Source organism: Macaca nemestrina, chromosome 20 (genome assembly GCF_043159975.1).
Source record: "Macaca nemestrina isolate mMacNem1 chromosome 20, mMacNem.hap1, whole genome shotgun sequence".
Classification (NCBI taxonomy): Eukaryota; Metazoa; Chordata; class Mammalia; order Primates; family Cercopithecidae; genus Macaca; species Macaca nemestrina.
The window spans coordinates 66115995-66135788 of NC_092144.1; the positions used below are offsets into that span (position 1 = coordinate 66115995).

General features: G+C 42.9%; 1 protein-coding gene across 3 annotated transcripts in view; it reads left to right on the top strand.

The window, feature by feature from the left end:
* LOC105488140 (NLR family pyrin domain containing 4) overlaps positions 1-16666 on the top strand; it is a 44317-nt gene extending 27651 nt beyond the window's left edge. For 2 of the 3 annotated variants that reach the window (XM_011751969.3, XM_071087961.1), the window contains exons 6-10: positions 1471-1638; positions 4965-5135; positions 11383-11553; positions 13000-13170; positions 16259-16666. In XM_011751969.3, the coding sequence (XP_011750271.2) occupies positions 1471-1638; positions 4965-5135; positions 11383-11553; positions 13000-13170; positions 16259-16376 (799 nt within the window). In that variant the 3' untranslated portion in view covers positions 16377-16666. The remainder of the gene's footprint in view (positions 1-1470; positions 1639-4964; positions 5136-11382; positions 11554-12999; positions 13171-16258) is intronic. The other variant, XM_071087962.1, reaches the window with a different exon arrangement.
* The last annotated feature ends 3128 nt before the right edge of the window (positions 16667-19794 follow it).

Consider the following 19794-nt stretch of genomic DNA (forward strand, 5'->3'; position numbering starts at 1 on the left):
CCACACCAACCTATATCTTAAAGCTAGGAACAACGTTAAAAGCACGCATGGCCACAGAGCCCTCCTGCAGAGGCGTGAGGAGCCGTGGACTCGGTGACTTGCCAATTCCACGTTTGTTTCTTGACAACTCCCACGATGGCTTTCATCTTTATGCTGTTGTCTCTGAGTTTAGTTTATTTTTTGTGGCAGCCAGAGGTAAGGAGTGTGGTTGAGGTAATAGGAAACCACAACTACTGGCAACACAAATCAACTCAAGCCCCCAAAAAAGGAGTCCAAAAAAGGAGTCAGGTTCAAAGCTTCTTCCATATTCTTTGAGGAGATATTACTTGAGCAAAGACCTGAATAATAAGGATGTGTCTAACCACAGGCCAGAAAAAGAGCATTCCACTTGGGGTGCACACATGCAAAATAGCCCAAGTTTGGTAAAGGAGCCGCTAAAGATGAGTTTGGGGAGGATCAAACATGAATAATACCTTAGAGAATGAAACTGGTGTTGTCAAGCAAGAAAAGAACCAGGGTGACTGGGACACGGGGGCTTGGGAATGGGTAGGACCCTCGTGGATTGTGTTGTATATTTTGGGATTTTCTCCAAGTGCAGTGAGATAAGTTACTGGGGGAGGCTAAGCCAAGCATGCGTATAACTGAGATGGTGCATCTCAGGTTGGCCATCTCTGTAGCCCAGAGACCGTAAGCCAAGCACGCATATAACTGAGATGGTGCATCTCAGGTTGGCTATCTCTGTACCCCAGAGACTGTAAGCCATGCATGTGTATAACTGAAACGGTGCATCTCAGGTTGGCTGTCTCTGTACTCCAGAGACTGTAAGCCAAGCATGTGTATAACTGAAACGGTGCATCTCAGGTTGGCTGTCTCTGTACCCCAGAGACTGTAAGCCAAGCATGTGTATAACTGAAACGGTGCATCTCAGGTTGGCTGTCTCTGTACCCCAGAGACTGTAAGCCATGCATGTGTATAACCGAGACTGTGCATCTCAGGTTGGCTGTCTCTTTACCCCAGAGACCCGGGTTGACAGGGATCAAGAAAGGGGTTGGGAGGCAGTGAGTCTCTCAAGGATGGCAAATGTGGGCTTCCCGACTCCTATAGGATTAGCAAGAGGAATGAGTCCGGGAACTAGAAACCAACAGAATAGCCGGGCGCGGTGGCTCACGCCTGTAATCCCAGCACTTTGGGAGGCCGAGGGGGGCGGATCACAAGGTCAGGAGATCGAGACCACGGTGAAACCCCGTCTCTACTAAAAATACAAAAAATTAGCCGGGCGTGGTGGCGGGCGCCTGTAGTCCCAGCTACTCAGGAGGCTGAGGCAGGAGAATGGCGTAAACCCAGGAGGCGGAGCTTGCAGTGAGCCGAGATCGCGCCACTGCACTCCAGCCTGGGCGACAGAGCGAGACTCCGTCTCAAAAAAAAAAAAAAAAGAAACCAACAGAATGTGACATTTTCCCTTTCCTGCAGGCTGGTAGATTGTTTCCTTTCACCCATCGATTGTGAAGTCCTTGCCTGCCTTCTAACCAACAACAAGAAGCTGACGTATCTGAATGTATCCTGCAACGACTTAGACGCAGGCTTGCCTCTTCTGTGTGAAGCTCTGTGCAACCCAGACACGGTCCTGGTATACCTGATGTGAGTGGATGTCGGGGGATGCGGGGGGCCGTGGCGACAGTCCAAACCTGGGCCTATTGACAACAATCTGCTCATTGATGGAGGCCACATAGCAGAGGTTTAAAAGCTCGTGCTTAAGAATCAGAAAAGACTTGAGTTCTATTTCAGGATTTAACACGTAGGAACTGTCTTCTTGAGCAAAATATTTAACTTTGGAGGGAGAGATCCTGTCTTAGAGGTCTTACGGTTATCAATTGAGATTGTCTAGACAGAACACGTACTACATTTCAACGCTGTGAGGAGGTTGGATTAATGCATCCGCAACACACGTGGTACTTCCTGTGTTGATAACGGTTACTTCGGGCACGTAGGGTGGACTCGGTAGGTACTTGGGACCGTAGCAGAGCAAAATGTCTGTGGGCCTGTTGACCCCAGTACTACATGTGATGTTCTTGCAGTAATTGGATGAGAAGAGACTATTCAAGCCAGTTTTAGGGTACGTAAAACACAGAAAGAAGACAGATGAGTAAGTGGTAAAGGCCAGTTGATTTACCGATTAATGGAATTCTAATATCTTTAGGCGATACTTATAAAAAAAAAAAAGAGGGGAAGACAGAAGAATATATATGCATTTGTGTCTTTTTTTTTTTTTTTTTTTTTTTTTTGAGACAGAGTCTCACTCTGTCCCCCAGGCTGGAGTGCAGTGGCTGGATCTCGGCTCACTGCAAGCTCCGCTTCCCGGGTTCACGCCATTCTCCTGCCTCAGCCTCCCGAGTAGCTGGGACTACAGGCGCCCGCCACCATGCCTGGCTAATTTTCTGTATTTTTAGTAGAGATGGGTTGTTAGCCATGTTAGCCAGGATGGTCTCGATGTTAGGCAGTGTTCTCAATGTTCACCGTGTTAGCCAGGATGGTCTCGATCTCCTGACCTTGTGCTCTGCCCGTCTCGGCCTCCCAAAGTACTGGGATTACAGGCGTGAGCCACCACGCCCAACCTTTTTTTTTTTTTTGAGGTGAAGTTTTGCTCTTGTTGCCCAGGCTGGAGTGCAGTGGAGTGATCTCGGCTCATCGCAACCTCTGCCTCCCGGATTCAAGCAATTCCCCTGCCTCAGCCTCCCGAGTAGCTGGGATTATAGGCATGTGCCACCACGCCTGGCTAATTTTGTATTTTTAGGAGAGATGGGATTTCTCCATACTGGTCAGGCTGGTCTTGCGTGTGTCTATTTTTTAATATGCAAATATCATTGGAAGAAATAGTATAATACAGGCTGCCTGTGAGAAATAGAACTGGGAAGCTGGGAGATAGGGGAGGATGGAGATTTTTCCCTCTTTATACTTTTGGGCATTTTGAAACATGAACAACGTGAAAGTGAGAGTGTTCTGAAAATGTCAAGAAAATGAGAGGATTTATACCTCAAGCTAAAATAGAGGGATGGGGACAGGACTTAACCTCCCACCCAAAACAACCAAAAATAACCAACTAAATAAAGCAACTGTTTAAGACCTCAGACATCAGGCAATGAAGGACAGTGACTCCTGAGCGATGAGGGACAAACACGTGAGTCCTGTATTTGTCCTTGGTTACTACCTGGGGAGAGATTTCAGGATGCAGTTTAGGAAGGGGAACCCGGATGGAAGTTGGTAGACTCCCAGAGTTGGTGAAACCCCGTCTCTAGTAAAAATACAAAATACAAAAATCAGCTGGGCTTGGGGGTGCATAATCCCAGCTACTCTCGAGGGAAGCTGAGGCAGGAGAATCGCTTGAACCTGGGCGGCAGAGGTTGCAGTGAGCCAAGATCGCACCACCGCACTCCAGCCTGGGAGACAGAGCAAGACTCTGTCTCAAAGGAAACAACAACAACAAAAGCCCACAAATGCCTGGATATGCCAGAAAATTGAGATCCATGAAAGAAGCAAGCTGGGTGAGGCCTGCGTGGAAATGCATATCTTGTGTCTATCGACAGGAAGCAGCTGCCCGTTCTGTCCTAGCCTGTTGGATTTCCACGTAGGAATGTGACTCCTTATTGCCAGATAGCCCAGTTTTCAACAGAGGTTGAAATCTAGATTTCATATAAAATGTCAATGATGGTTATAGATTGCCAACTGATCTTGTTAAACACGAAAGTGCCAGAAAACTTAAATATCTGTAGGCCATGTGTGGTTCATTCATCACTAGCTTTCACCCTCTGCTTTTTTGTTTTTTTCTACTCCACACTTTTTTTCAAAGCGAACATGGATCCTTAAAAAAAAAAAAAAATTCATAAACTGGCTGGGAGTGGAGGCTCCCACCTATATTCCTAACACTTTGTTACGCCAAGGCAGGTGAATCGTTTGAGCGCAGGAGTTCAAGACCAGCCTGGGCAACATGACGAAACCCTATCCTGACAAAAAAAATTAAAAAATTGCTTGGTGTGGTGGCACACACCTGCAGTTTCAGCTACTCAGTAGACTGAGGTACTGAGGTGGGAGGATCCCTTGAGCCTGGGAGGTAGAGGCTGCAATGAGCTGTGATCATGCCACTGCACTCCAGCCTAGGTGACAGAGCCAGACCTTGTCTTGAGGAAAAAAAAAAAAAAAAAAAGTTTTGAACCTATTACTATTTTAGAGAATAATGAAATTGAAAAAGTTGAGGATACTACACACGAGGTAATCAATGCACTTTACCAGTCCATGAGGCAACAGTCTCAGAAGGCGCATGTCTTGTCTAAGGACATCATCAGATGGAGAATTAGAACCAAAATTAAAGCCCTATTAGAGTATTAGCTATGCCATATTACATGATACTTTTTCCTTCTGTGTTAACCTCTTACTTTGATTCTTCTATCAGGCAAGTAAGAAGAAAGGAGAGGGTCAGACGTGGTAGCTCATGCCTCATAATCCCAGCACTTTGGGAGGCCAAGGTGGGCAGATCACCTGAGGTCAGGAGTTCGAGACCAGCCTGACCAACATGGTGAAACCCCATCTCTACTAAAAATACAAAAATTAGCCAGGTATGGTTTCGGGTGCCTGTAATCTCAGCTGCTTGGAAGGCTAAGGCAGGAGAATCACTTGAACCCGGGAGGTGGAGGTCGCAGTGAGCTGAGATCGCGCCATTGCACTCCAGTCTGGGTGATGAGAGCTGAGATCGCGCTGTTGCACTCCAGTCTGGGTGACGAGAGCAAAACTCCGTCTCAAAGAAAAGAAGAAATGAGAGAGGGTCTTTTCAGATAATCCAGAACTTCATCTCAGTTGGGGAGTTTGTGGGATTATAGAAATACTACCCTGAATATGAGATTAAGCAAAGCTCCCTGAGACGACACATCCCTCTTCACTCTCCTTCTTTTCTCCTTGTGGTTTTGTCCCCATAGGCTGGCTTACTGCCACCTCGGTGAGCAGTGCTGTGAATACATCTCTGAAATGCTTCTGCATAACAAGAGCGTGCGCTATCTAGACCTCGGCGCCAATGTCCTGAAGGACGAAGGACTGAAAACCCTCTGTGAGGCCTTGAAACGCCCAGACTGCCGCCTGGATTCGCTGTGGTAGGTTTTTTGCCGTTTCTTGGAAGACCAAGACGTCTTTTCAAGGGCATGCGCTTCTGAAAATGGGGCACCTGGAACTGAGGAAGGCCATAGTGTCTGTGCCTGGGAATGTGAAGGTTTAAAAACTGGTTGCCTCAGATTCTTGTAGAGACGTTCATGTAAACAAATCTGCACCCTGACTTCTGTGTCACAGATTTAATATGTTGTAAATAGTTCTGCAGAGGCCTGAGAGAGCCAGAATTAGGTCTGGGACCTGAGGGGCAATTTCATGGCTAAGACGATATTTGGTGCGTGTTCTACAAGATGAATACAATTTCATCAGGTGCAAAAATAAAGCCAAAATTCCAGGTAGAAGGGTAAAATGTGAAGGCGGGAGATCCAGAAATACACTTGAGAATTAATGTGTGTAACAGAGAATGCTTTAGAAGAAGACAGAGGAGAGGGTAGCATGAGATCAGCAAAAAGGAGATAGTGCAAAGACTTAATTTCATGTCATCACATAGAGAAATATCTGGGTAATCTCTGTAGCGGTGGTGGCAGTGTTTTAGAGTTACCAGTTAGGATAATACGTTACGCTCTTTCCCTGAAAAATACAGACTTGTGAAATTTGGCAGCATGATTTTTACCTAATCCATTAGGAAATCAGAGTTTAGAATTTTGTATTCCTCACTTGAAGAGTATGTTAAATAACATACCAAAAACACAAAATGCATTCATTCTCTCCCGATGGTGTGTTAGGCTATCTGGGCCAATCATTGACACTGAAAGACACCAAAAATGTAAGATACAATATTAAGAAAAAATTTAAAAGCATCTAGAAGCTAAACAGAAATATTCTTTTTTTTTTTTTTTTTTTGAGACAGAGTCTTACTCTGTCACCCAGGCTGGAGTGCAGTGGCGCGATCTTGGCTCACTGCAAGCTCCGCCTCCAGGGTTCACGCCATTCTCCTGCCTCAGCCTCCCGAGTAGCCGGACTACAGGTGTCTGCCACCACACCCAGCTAATTTTTTTGTATTTTTAGTAGAGACAGGGTTTCACCGTGTTAGCCAGGATAGTCTAGATATCCTGACCTCGTGATCCATCCGCCTCAGCCTCCCAAAGTGCTGGGATTACAGGTGCACCCAGCCTAAACAGAAATATTCTAAAGTAGCAGGCTAAGTAGATAGCACTTAAGGCTTTCCAAAAATCCTTAAGACATATTTAAAAAAAACACAACCTTAAACTAGTACTGAACCAGACACCTGAAAGAAACAAGAGCAAATCATCTCTGGAGGTAGGTAATAGGATGACATGATCCTTGACCTTGGCTTATTCCTAAAAGGAATTTTTAAGGTCAGTAAATACCACACAGTTAAAATAACCCAAACCACAAGGAGATAAAGCACATTGAGCCAAGGACAAGTCAAAATACAAACACCTACCAAACTTTATCTAATTATCTATAAAGCAATTATACTTACTATGTTTACAGAAATATAACAAGTTTGAATCTTAGGGAAAAAGGAGATTAAATGAGCAAATAGTACGACTAGAAATTATAAATATAATAACAATATATGGGGTGAATAGTAGATTAGACATAATTAAAGAAAAAATAGTAAAATAGAAGATAGGTTATAATTACCTAGAAAGCAGCATGCAAACAGAAAAATAGGTAAACTTAGAATTAGCTTATAAGACTTAGATGATTAAGACATTCTGGCCGGGCGCGGTGGCTCAAGCCTGTAATCCCAGCACTTTGGGAGGCCGAGGCGGGCGGATCACAAGGTCAGGAGATCGAGACCACAGTGAAACCCCGTCTCTACTAAAAATACAAAAAATTAGCCGGGCGTGGTGGCGGGCGCCTGTAGTCCCAGCTACTCGGGAGGCTGAGGCAGGAGAATGGCGGGAACCCGGGAGGCGGAGCTTGCAGTGAGCTGAGATCGCGCCACTGCACTCCAGCCTGGGCGACAGCGTGAGACTCCGTCTCAAAAAAAAAAAAAAAAAAAAAAAAAAAAAAGACATTCTAACACACTTACTGGGAATCCCAGAAAGATAAAATATTTTAAGGCTAAAATTTTTCTGTAACTGATGAAAGATTCCAGTTCAGAGTCAAGCATCCAAGTAAGTGCTTAACAGGATAAATAGTGGAGAAACTGCAGAACACCCGATATAAAGATGTTGGCCTGGAAAGGTTTAACACGGGGCTGGGAGCTGGCGGAAACGATCTACAATAAAGGATAGACAGACTTGGGTGAAGAGTAACAGTGGAAACCAGAGGGCAGTACAGGGAGATATTCAATATGGTGGGGAGAGGGGAGGGTGGATTGTCAACCTAGAATTCTATAGCCACCAAAAACTATCAAGAATGAGGTTAAAACACCTTTTCAAATAAATACCAATTTCTTACCACCAGATCCTTCCTAAAAGTAATTCTAAAGACTGTTTCTTAGACGAAGTTAATCGTTCCAGATGGAAGAGAGACAGAGCAAAGGAAGTGGTAGATGTCTGGATAAATCTAAACAAAATGTGGTTTGTGTATAAAAATAATACAGTCTTGAAGATTTAATAGAAAACATATACAACCGCCATAACAAAGTATAAAGGGGTAGATTAAAGTGAATACTCAAATTAGCAGAAAAGAGGAGACAGAATGATTAAAAATACCCAATCCAAAAAAGAGGAAACAAAAATTGAAGGAACAGATAAGAAAATATAAAACAAGATATATATTTGAATTCAAATATACTAGTAATTAGATATAAACAGATGAAATGTCTCAGCTAAAAAAAATTACCATGTTAAAACATAACTAATGTTTATAAGTTACTTATTAAAACGTAAGCTTGTGGTTGTACAACATTGTGAACTGTAGTAAATGCCACTGAACTGTTCACTTAAATATAGTTAATCTCATGTAAATTTTACCTCAATAAAATGATGAAAATGATAGAAAAAAGACCTTGCAAATATTAAACCAAAGGAAGCTGATGAAACTGTATGAATCAGACAAAATAGAATTTAAGACAAAGTATCATCTGATTCATTATTTGGTTCCTGCTAATTTTTAAATTATCTTCCTACTCAGTTGAACTTTAAATTTTATGAGGTGAACATAATTACTTCCCATATGCAGTCCAGGAGTCCAAGGAGAGAAATCATAATGGAAATTAGAATGTATGTTGAAATGAAAAGAGAATATACTTTGCAACAAACTCAGATGGAGCTATAGTACATGTATATATTTTGAAAGGAATCTAAAGAATAATGAACTTAAGGGTTTTTTTTTTTCATGGTAAAATAAACCCCCTAAAGGATAGAAGGAAATAAAAATAAGGACAGAAACTAATTAAACGAAAATCCCAATGGAAAAGATGAGAAACCTGCAAGGTGGTGCTTTGCAAAACCAATTTTTGTTAATGCCGTCCTATAGAATATAATGCAAGCCACACATGTAATATTAAATTTTCAAGTAGTCATATTAAAAATGAAAGTAAATATTTGAAACTGATTTTAATAATATCGTTTATTTAGCCATATATCAAACTTCAATATGTAATTCATATATCACTTCAATATGTAATCAGTACAAAAAATGACTAATGAGATTTTACTTTTTTTGTATTAACTCTTTAAGATTCACTGTTTTATACTATGGCACATCTAGATTCAGACAAGCTACATTCCAAGTGCACAGTGGTCACACGTAGCTGGCTATCACGTTGAACAGCGCAGGTGTATACCAAGAATGGGCAAAGAAACGTTTCTACAAATGCTACCGATATTAAAAAGATTCAATATGAGCAACTTTACACAATAAACTTGAAAATTTAGGTATTTTCAAGACTCAATAAGCTTCTAAAATAACTTAAATGTACTCAAGAGAAAAATGTATCAAATCTTTTTATGTAGAAAATTTTAGGCTTAGAAGCTTTCACTGGTGATTCTTAAAGATTTTCAAAGAATAAATCCACTCTTAGAAATCAACTTTTTCAGGATCAGAAGAGAAGAAACTCCCCACCTTTTTTTGTGACTAGCATAATCTTAATGCCAGAAACCAATAAGAATTTTATCAGTTGCAATATAATCCTTACAATTTTTGTAAGAAAGCAGAATTAAAGGCTAGTGTCGTTCATGAAATGCAAAAGCACTAAACAGAATATTAGCAAGCAGAATCCATAAATGTATTAAAAGAATAAACATAATAACTAAGTTGGGCTTATCCCCAAAATGTAAAGTTGCTTTAACATTAAAAAGATTAGTAAAAAAATCAATGTAAATCACTTTACCGGTTAAAAATAAAAATCATGATCTAAAATGCAGAAAAGTTTGAATTAAAACATATAACTCTTGAAAAATTATTTGGGAACTTCCTTGGTAATCTAAAGAATATGTTCAAAAAAATCTAAAACAAACATTTGTCTAATGATAGAAAAGCTTTCTCTTCAATATCAAGAAAAAGATAAGAATGGTGGCTATAATCACTTCTAGTTAACAATGTCCTGAAAATCTTAGCAAATGCTTCAGGGTAAGAAAAACACTAAACCTGTAATCCTTGAAGAAACACCTAAGTCTATGCAGATGATTTGAATGTACATAGAAACATCCAAGAAAATCTATAGCTAAATTATCAGAATTAGAGTCTAACAAGCTTGCTTGAAACAATATATCGAAAACAGTTACCGATATATCAACAAGAAGTAATAAGCTAGTAGAATTAAAGTACCATTTACAGTAACATAAAAAAGAAATTACCTAGAAATAGCTACTGTGATATATGTGAGACTTTTGTAGAGAATGTGTACAAATTATGGCATAAAACAATGTTATATTCAAAGATTGAAATATTCAACATCTAAAAAGTCAGTTCTCCTTAAGTTGAATTCATTTGCTTTCATGAAATCCCAGTGAAAATGCCATATTTTTGTTTGGGGATTGAATTGAACTTGAAAAGTAAATTTTACAGTGTGTATGGAATTTGCAAGAGGCCAGTAATACCTAAGAAACACCTAAAATATAAAAAGTAGGGCCGGGTGCGGTGACTCATGCCTGTAATCCCAGCACTTTGGGAGGCTGAGGCGGGTGGATCACCTGAGGTCAGGAGTTCGAGACCAGCCTGGCCAACATGGTGAAACCCCATCTCTACTTAAAAAAAAAAAAAAAAAATTAGCTGGGTATGGTGGTGGGCGCCTGTAATCCCAGTTACTCAGGAGGCTGAGGCAGGAGAATCACCTGAACCCGGGAGGCAGAGGTTGCAGTGAGCCGAGATCATGCCGTTGCATTCCAGCCTGGACAACAAGAGTGAAACTCCAGCTCAAATTAAAATAAATAATGTAGGAGCCCTTGCTCTAAATGTATCAAGACTTTCTAAAGTTTTAGAAATTAAAGTATGAGATTCACACAGGGATAAGCAGATAGACCAGAGACACAGAATAGAGATCTCAGAAACAGACTGATCCACGTGTGTTCAGATGTTGCATCGTGGAATAGTTTATCACTGGTGCAGAGAGAGGAGAGACCTTCATTGAACGATGCTGAGGCAATTCCAGTTGTCCCTCCATATCTGCAGGAGGTTGGTTACAGATTTCCTCTGAGGATTCCAAAATCTGCAGATGCTCAAGGTCCTTATGTAAAATGGCATAGTGTTTGTTTTGAGATAGTCCAGTTGCCCAGGCTGGAGTCCAGTGGTGCCATCTCAGCTCACTGCAACCTCTGCCTTCCAAGTTCAAGTGATTCTCCCACCTCAGACTCCTGGGTAGCTGGGACTACAGGCACACACCACCATGCTCAGCTAATTTTCTGTATTATTATTATTAATTTTTTTTTAGTAGAGATGGGGTTTCACCATGTTGGCCAGGCTGGTCTCGAACTTCTGACCTCAGATGATCCGCCCGCCTCGGCCTCCCAAAGTGCTGGGATTACAGGTGTGAGCCACCGTGCCTGGCCCATAGTGTTTGCATATAATGTATAGGCATCTTCCTATAATACTGTAAATCATCTCTAAGTTACCAGGATAGGTAATACAACGTAAATGCTGTGTGAAGAGTTGTTATACTCTATTGGTTTTTTCATTTGTATTATTTATTGTTGTGTTATTGTTTTAATTCTTGAATAATTTCAATCTGCCTGTAGTTGAATCTGTGGATATGGAGGACTGACGGTACCTATCCACATGAACGACAAAGGCTGTCATGCTTTGGTGTCTCTTTTCCTGATATTAGACCGAGGTGTGATAGCCCTTAAGCATGGTACCCTTACTCTTTTGCAGTTTGGTAAAATGTTTTATCACTGTTGCCGGCTGTGAAGCCCTCGCCTCCGCTCTCATCAGCAATCAAAACCTGAAGATTCTGCAAATTGGGTGCAATGAAATCGGAGACGTGGGCGTGAAGCTGTTGTGTGGGGCTCTGACGCATCCGAATTGCCGCTTAGAGGTTCTTGGGTGGGTATTGCCAAACTCCTGGTTATATTTTCATGAGTGGCAAAGATGGAGAGTGGATGGGAAGAAAGAGAAAGAGGAAAACTCCAACAGGACCACATAGCAGTTAGCCGTGGTTGCCTAATGAACCAGTGTGAAACTTGAGGGCTTAAGGCAATGAGCAGTTAGATTGCTGCTGGCTCTGCTTGTCTGGGCATCGCTGACCTCAGCCAGGTGTGCTTAGGGAGCTGGTTAACTGAGGGACTGGCTGCTTTGGGACCTTGCTATATGGTATGGAGGTTGACTGGCTGGGCTGGCTGTCCTCTTGGGGATGACAGGTGTAACTGAGCCAGTCATCTAACTGGTTGGTCTGGGCTCGTTGACATGGCATCTGTATCAGTTTGCCAGGGTTTAAAAAGTACTATGGACTGAGTGGCTTAGATAACAAATTTATCATTTCACGCTTATGGAGGCTGAAAGTCTGAGATCAAGCTGTCAGCAGAGTTGGCTCCTTCTGAAGACCATGAGGGAGAATCTGCTCCAGGCCCTTCTCCTTGTCTTGTCGATGACTGTCTTCTCCCTGTGTCTTCATGTTCTCTTCCCTCTATGTGTGTGTGTCCAAATTTCCTCTTATAAGAACACCAGTCATATGACTAGGGCCCCCCGCACAGTGTCCTCATTTTAGCTTAATTGCCTCTATAAAGACCTTGTATCCAAATGATTCCGTTTTGGGGTATTGGGGGTTAGGACTTCAACATATACATTTTGGCAGGGACAAAATTGAGCCCATAGCATCTCAGCAGTTCAGGAGATGAAGTATAGAAAACATCCGAGATCACCAGGTGTGATGGCTTATTCCTGTCATCCCAGCACTATCGAAGGCTGAGGCAGGCCAATAGCTTGAGCCTAGGAGCTCAAGACCAGCCTGGGCAACATGGTGAAACCCCGTCTCCACAAATATTAGCCAGGCGTGGTGCATGCCTGTAGCCCCAGCTACTCAGGAGGCTGAGGCAGGAAAATTGCTAGAACCCAGGAGGTCAAGGCTTCAGTGAGCCATGATCATGCCACTGCACTCCAGCTGGGATGACAGAGACCCCATCTCCAAAGAAGAAAAATATCCAAGACGGTGGCTCAGAACTCTCCTAACCTTGCTTCCATTGTGTTATATTATCCAAATCAAGGTATGAAGCTGGCTCAGATGTTATATTCTCCAAAGCAAGGTATGAAGCCAGAAATAGACTGTCTTAGTGGAATGAGCTGCAAAGTCACACTGCTGTCGGCAGGGCTACGGAGAAGAATGGACAGTCATGGCCACTTTCACCACCTACCCACAGACACATGATCTGATGTCATAAACACTGGGCTGTGAGATACTGCACTTGACGCCTCAGCTAGACGTCTAGCTCACATCCTATCCTACCTCCACCCTGAGGCTGGGGTCACTTCTTATCATGTGTCTTTTTATTGCAGGTTGGAAGAATGTGGGTTAACGAGCGCCTGTTGTAAGGATCTTGCGTCTGTTCTCACCAGCAGTAAGACCCTGCAGCAGCTCAACCTGACCTTGAACGCCTTGGACTACGCAGGGGTGGTTGTGCTCTGTGAGGCCCTGAGACACCCAGAGTGCGCCCTGCAGGTGCTCGGGTGAGCTGGGGTCTGTTGTGCTCTATGGGCTAAGAAGGGATTGGCTGGGACCTGCAGTATAATCACATTGCATTTAAAGTGCAAATGATGTTCCTTGTCTCAGGGTTGTTGCAGGAGTAAGAACCAAGCAGGTGAGTATAAAACTCTGACCACAGTAAGTGGTGAATGGTGAGTGCCCAATGAATGGAAGCACTTGTGGAGTGGCCTCATTGTCTGGGGTAACACCCGAGGTTCGTTGTCCCGGGGCCATGGAGATCCAAGGACTCAGACACACGAAGAGTGAGGTTAAGAGAAGTTTAATAGGCAAAAGAAAGAAGAGCTGTCTGCTACAGAGAGGGGTCTCAGAAAAATGGATTGCAGGATCCATGGTGAAACGCAGAGAGTTTTAAACATGAGCTGGTGGGGAGGTGGTGTCTGATCGACATAGGGCATGAAAAACTGTTTACGACCAGGTGTGCTATTGGCATAGGGTGTGAATCTCTGGCAGCCCCCACCCAAGTCTTTTTATTAAGCGGGCAGGTTCTCTGCCTGAGCTGTAACATGTTGCCCATTTTTTTCTTACTGTGCCCATGCTAATAAAAAAGGGAAGATGGTCCTTTCATGGTGAACAGGCCTGGCCCCCAGGTAGCTCTGTTCACTGGCACAGCTGCTGGCATTCCCCCCCCGTGCAATCTTCCAGCTCCTTTATTTATGTTTGCAGCTCAATCTTTCAGGATGTTCTTTGTTAGAAAAGAAATGATTTCTAGGGCTGCATTTTGTTAGAAGGGAAGCTCTGCTGAGGACTCTTTGACCCTCACTATCTGCCTAAATAATTTTTTACCTCCAGTATCACTTGTTACTATTATAATACAAATTATGATACATATTTATATTTTAAATATTTGTAAATACAATTTATATGTATATTTGTAAGTATAACATTTATAAATATAAACAATTTTATATAAACATAATTTATAGTTTTTGTTATATTTATAATTACATATAATCCCACAAACATTATTTTACTAGATAACAATAGAATCCTTAACACTTATTTTTCTCATTCGTTTTCCCCTACTGTTTTCAAACCAATATGAGATGAAGGCAATCATAGGCAGTTATTACTAGGCTGTTCATTTCCAGAAAAGGGAAATATAATGGGTTAAAACTGTTATAACTCTAACACTAAAGAACATTCACTGATTTTTTTTCCCCCTTTTGTGAAGATAGTTTTGTTTTCTTGAAGTCTATCCTTATAAATCTCTACCTGGAAAGGCTGAGTGCTCAATATTATTTCCTTTTCTTTCTTCCTTTTTTTTTTTTTTTTTTTGAGACAGAGTTTTGCTTTTGTTGCTCAGGCTGGAGTGCAATGGCTCGATCTTGGCTTGCTGCAACCTCTGCCTCCTGGGTTCAAACGATTCTCCTGCCTCAGCCTCCTGAGTGGCTGGGATTACAAGCACGGGCCACCATGCCTGGCTAATTTTTTGTATTTTTAGTAGAGATGGGGTTTCTCCATGTTGGTCAGGCTGGTCTCGAACTCCCGACCTCAGGTGATCTGCCTGCCTTGGCCTCCTAAAATGCTGGGATTATAGGCGTGAGCCACCACACCTGGCTCTTTCTCATTTTTTTTTTTTTTTTCGAGACGGAGTCTGGCTCTGTCACCCAGGCTGGAGTGCAGTGGCGTGATCTCGGCTCACTGCAAGCTCCGCCTCCCGGGTTCACGCCATTCTCCTGCCTCAGCCTCCCGAGTAGCTGGGACTACAGGCGCCCGCCACCTCGCCCAGCTAGTTTTTTGTATTTTTTAGTAGAGACGGGGTTTCACCGTGTTAGCCAGGATGGTCTCGATCTCCTGACCTCGTGATCCGCCTGTCTCGGCCTCCCAAAGTGCTGGGATTACAGGCTTGAGCCACCGCGCCCGGCCGGCTCTTTCTCATTTTAATGTTTGCTAAAGATTCAGAATGTAGACTACCAAAGTAGACACGTGATTAAGGGGAAGGACTCAAATTGTCTGCGTTCTGAGTCATGGAGGTCTATGTTTGTCTTCCAGCCTTGCCACGTTTGACCCTGTAACCCAGGGCAAGGCATTTGTCCTCTTTGATTGTCAGCCTCCTATCTACAAAATAGGGGTGATTATTTGGCATGGTAATTATGAAAGTATGCATCAGATAATGTGATAAATAGGACAGAACTCAATTAAGTGAGTTTTCATCTTCCTCCAGCCCCAGACCATAGATCCTCTCACAAAGATGTGTATTAAGATACATAGTTGCACTAAAGAACATAGCTTACCCCACTAGTGTGGGACAGTTGGAGGCAAACAGCTGCCAAATGGAGACAAGAGGTATTATCCATGGTGATACTTAATCCTTCTTTGTGATTCAAAGCAATAATACAATGTATGGGGGCTCCAGAAACAAATCACTTGAATTTGTATCCAGACTACCACTATCTGGTTTTGTGACCTTTTAATATTGTTTATTCTCATTGTCTTCATCCCAAGTTAGGACAATTATGCTACCTCATAAGGCAGTTATGAAAATTTAATGAGATATGCATGTAAAAGTCTTAGCAGAGGGCCAGGACCCAGGTACTCAGATAATGGAAACTATTAATTTATCTTTGAAAAAAATAGCTTTAGGCTTTCTCCCTAACGCTCACTGACTTCTTGTTGCAAATCCAAATGTTGATGTGGAGTTCATGCTCTCTCTAACCAATTCTGGACACTTACTTCTGTCCAGTGACATGTTGGAGCCAGCTCCTACAAGCTGGTGAGAGCCACTTGTGTGTGTACCTGTCTTTGTAACTCTGTTTAGTGACGACAAGTGGGCAGCTTGAAATTGGCCATGATTGGTGTGGAGAATTTACACCACAGAAATTGGCAAAGCTATAAATTGGGACTTTTAAAATTTATTTATTTGTTTTCTGGCGATCCAGGGGTAACATTTATCAGCATACCGCTGCATTTGATGTGTATGTCTTTCTTCTTGGAGGTAACACCAGGGTTTCCTAGGCTTGTCCTGGGATGAATTAGGGAGAAAGATGAGCTGCAGAAAAGGGGAAAAAAATATGTGGATTAAAAATAGAACCTTTTAAAATATTTTACCAGGCTGAGAAAAACTGATTTTGATGAGGAAACCCAGGCACTTCTGATGGCTGAGGAAGAGAGAAATCCTAACCTGACCATCACAGACGACTGTGACACAGTTACAAGGGTAGAAATCTGATTGCGAGGAACCTGGGCTCTGACTCGAACACCTGCAAAGGACGGGGACTGGGGACCTTATGTTACGCTGCACCCAGGAGGTACAGATCATTGACACTCTGAGTCGTGAGATTTCTGGCACCCCATTCATAGATTTTATATGATATATGTGGTTTTTATTTGCTCTGTGGCCTTGGACGAGCCACTGAAAGGCCTTCATGGTCTCTCGGTCTCACAAGGACATCTTAACCCCTCAATAAAGTGTTACATTTCTAAACATTGGAAAATCTTTTTTTGCCTTATTTATGTACATTTAAGGGGTTTCAGTACATGTTTTGTTACACGTATATATTGTGTGGTAAAATCTAGGCTTTTGGTATACCTATCACACAGATGGTATACATTGTACCCATTAGGTCATTTCTCACCCTGCACCTCCCTCTCACCCTCCTGAGCCTCCGACGTCTACTATTCCACACTTTTTTTTTTTTGAGATGGAGTTTCACTCTTGTTGCCCAGGCTGGAGTGCAATGGCACGATCATGGCTCACTGCAACCTCCGCCTCCTGGGTTCTAGCAATTCTCCTGCCTCAGCCTCCTGAGTAGTTGGGATTACAGACATGGGCCACCACGCCTGGCTCATTTTGAATTTTTTTTTAAGTAGAGACAGGGTCTCTCCATGTTGGTCAGGCTGGTCTTGAACTCCCAACCTCAGGTGACCCGCCTGCCTCAGCCTTTCACAGTGGTGGGATTACAGGCATGAGCCACTGCACCCGGCCACTCTTTATATATTATGTAGCTCTCATATACAAGTAAGAACATGCATTATTTGACTTAGTTTCTGAGTTATCTCACTTAAGATCATGGTTTCTAGTTCTATCCATGTTGCTGCTAAAGACATGATGTTATTCTTTTTATGGCTGAATAGGATTCCATTGTATATAAATCGTGTTCTCTTGATCCACTCATCTGCTGGTAGACACTTATGTTGATCCCAGGACTTAGCTATTGTGAAGAGTGCTTCAGTAAAAACATGGATGCAGGTATCTTTTTAGTATGATTTCTCTTGCTTTGGGTAGAACTCGGCAGTGAGGTTGCCGGACAAAATGGTAGTTCTGTGTTTAATTCTTTGGGAAATCTCTATACTGCCTGGAAAATCTTGAAACAGTGTTTGCTACTGGTGAATGCCTGGCATAGGAGTGCAGGTTGAAGAAACTCTGGCCCCCTCCCCATGTTGACTTGGAAAGATGCTGGCCACAGTGAAAGCACTAGAAAGGCTGGTCTGACTTGGGCACCCTTCCTTCTGTCGGTCCTACTAGGATTCCAGCTTGGGCTCTTGATCTGTTCTTGCCTGAGGAAAGCACCTTTTTTATTGGTACATAATAGTGGTATGTATTTTGGGGTTCATGTGAATGTTTGGGTAATTTCCACAGCATTGCTAATATTATCTTTCCTCGTGGTCTTTGCCTCTCATTATTCTTCCCCAAACTCCCCTCTGGCTCTCCTTTCCTCACTGGGCCTCTTGAGTTCTGAGGCTACCCTGTCTCGCCTCCCATTGAATAAAGATCTCTTGGGAGTGGGAGCTGAAAGGAAATTTTAGGAATGGGGATATTTCACTTCCGAACTTTTTTAAAAAATATATTTGCTGAGGTTTTTTTTTTTTTTAAATTAAGTTCTAGGGTACATGTGCACAATGTGCAGATTTGTTACATATGTATACATGCGCCATGTTGGTGTGCTGCACTCATTAACTCATTTACATGAGGTATATCTCCTAATGCTAAACCGCCCCCCTCCCCCCACCCCACGACAGGCCCCGGTGTGTGATGTTCCCCTTCCTGTGTCCAAGTGATCTCATTGTTCAATTCCCACCTATGAGTGAGAACATGCGGTGTTTGGTTTTCTGTTCTTGTGATCGTTTGCTGAGAGTGATGGTTTCCAGCTGCATCCATGTCCCTACAAAGGACAAACGTTTTTGAGACCGAGTCTTGCTCTGCCACCCAGGCCTGGAGTGCAGTGGCGCAATCTTTGCTCACTGCAACCTCTGCTTCTCAGGTTCAAGCAATTCTCGTGTCTCAGCCTCCTGAGTAGCTGGGATTACAAGCGTGTCCCACTGTGCCCGGCTAATTTTTGTACTTTTAGTAGAGACGGGATTTCACCATGTTGGTCAGGCTGGTCTCGATCTCCCGACCTCGTGATCCACCCGCCTTGGCCTCCCAAAGTGCTGGGATTACAGGCATGAGCCACTGCACCTGGCCTCATTTCTGAACTTCTATGCCACTGATTTAGGGGTGAAGATTGAGAATATCCATCAATGGATGAATGGATAAATAAAATGTGGCATAAAATGAAATACTGAGTCTTCAAAAGGAAGGACATTCTGATATATGACACAACATAGATGAACCTTGAGGGCATTATGCTAAATGAAACAAGCCAGTCACAGAAGAGCAAATACCATATATTCTCCTTCTATGAGGTACTTACAGTAGTCAAATTCAGAGAGGCAAAAAGTAAAATGGTGGTTACCAGAGGCCAGGGGAAGGAGGAGAAAATAGTTATTTAATGAGTACAGAGTTTGTTTTGCAAGATGGAAAAGTTCTGAAGATGGATGGTGGTGATGGTTGTACAATGTGAGTGTGCTCAGTGTCACAGGGATGTACACTTTAAATGGGTTACAATGGCAAACTTTGTTCTGCATGTTTTACCACAATAAAAAAAAGCGGGGAGGCCAGGTGCAGTGGCTCATGCCTGTATTCCCAGCACTTTGGGAGACCGAGGCAAGTGGATCACCTGAGGTCGCGAGTTGAAGACCAGCCTGACCAATGTGGAAAAACCCTGTCTGTATTAAAAATACAAAAAATTAGCCAGGCATGGTGGTGCATGCTTGTAATCCCAGCTACTTGGGAAGCCGAGGCAGGAGAATCGCTTGAACCCAGGAGATGGAGGTTGCAGTGGCCAGAGGTTGTGCCATTGCACTCCAGCCTGGGCAACAAGAGCTAAACTCCATCTCAATAAAAAAGTGTGGAAAGAAAAATAAGGGAAAGAAACATGAAAATTTGGAAAGTCATTTAGTCTGTCATCTGTAAACTGGTGATGATTAAGGACTTCCCATCTGGGTGAGATAGATGTGATAAAATATAAAAGCAGCTTGAAAAACCAAATAACCTATTCTGCCAGCTACCTTAATTAGGTTCATGAGATGTCCATTTCCACCCCGCAGAAGGAACTCATTAACATTTTTCTCCTAACAGTTTTCCCTCCACTAAAAGTAGAGGTCAGAAAAGAGGGAGAAGAAAGTGCTGACAGAACAAGCAGTGAGCTGCCAGGCACAGTGGCTCACGCCTGTAATCCCAGCACTTCAGGAGGCCAAGTCAGGAGGATCACTTGAGCCCAGGAGTTAGAGACCAGCTTAGGCAACATAGCAAGACCCTACCTCTA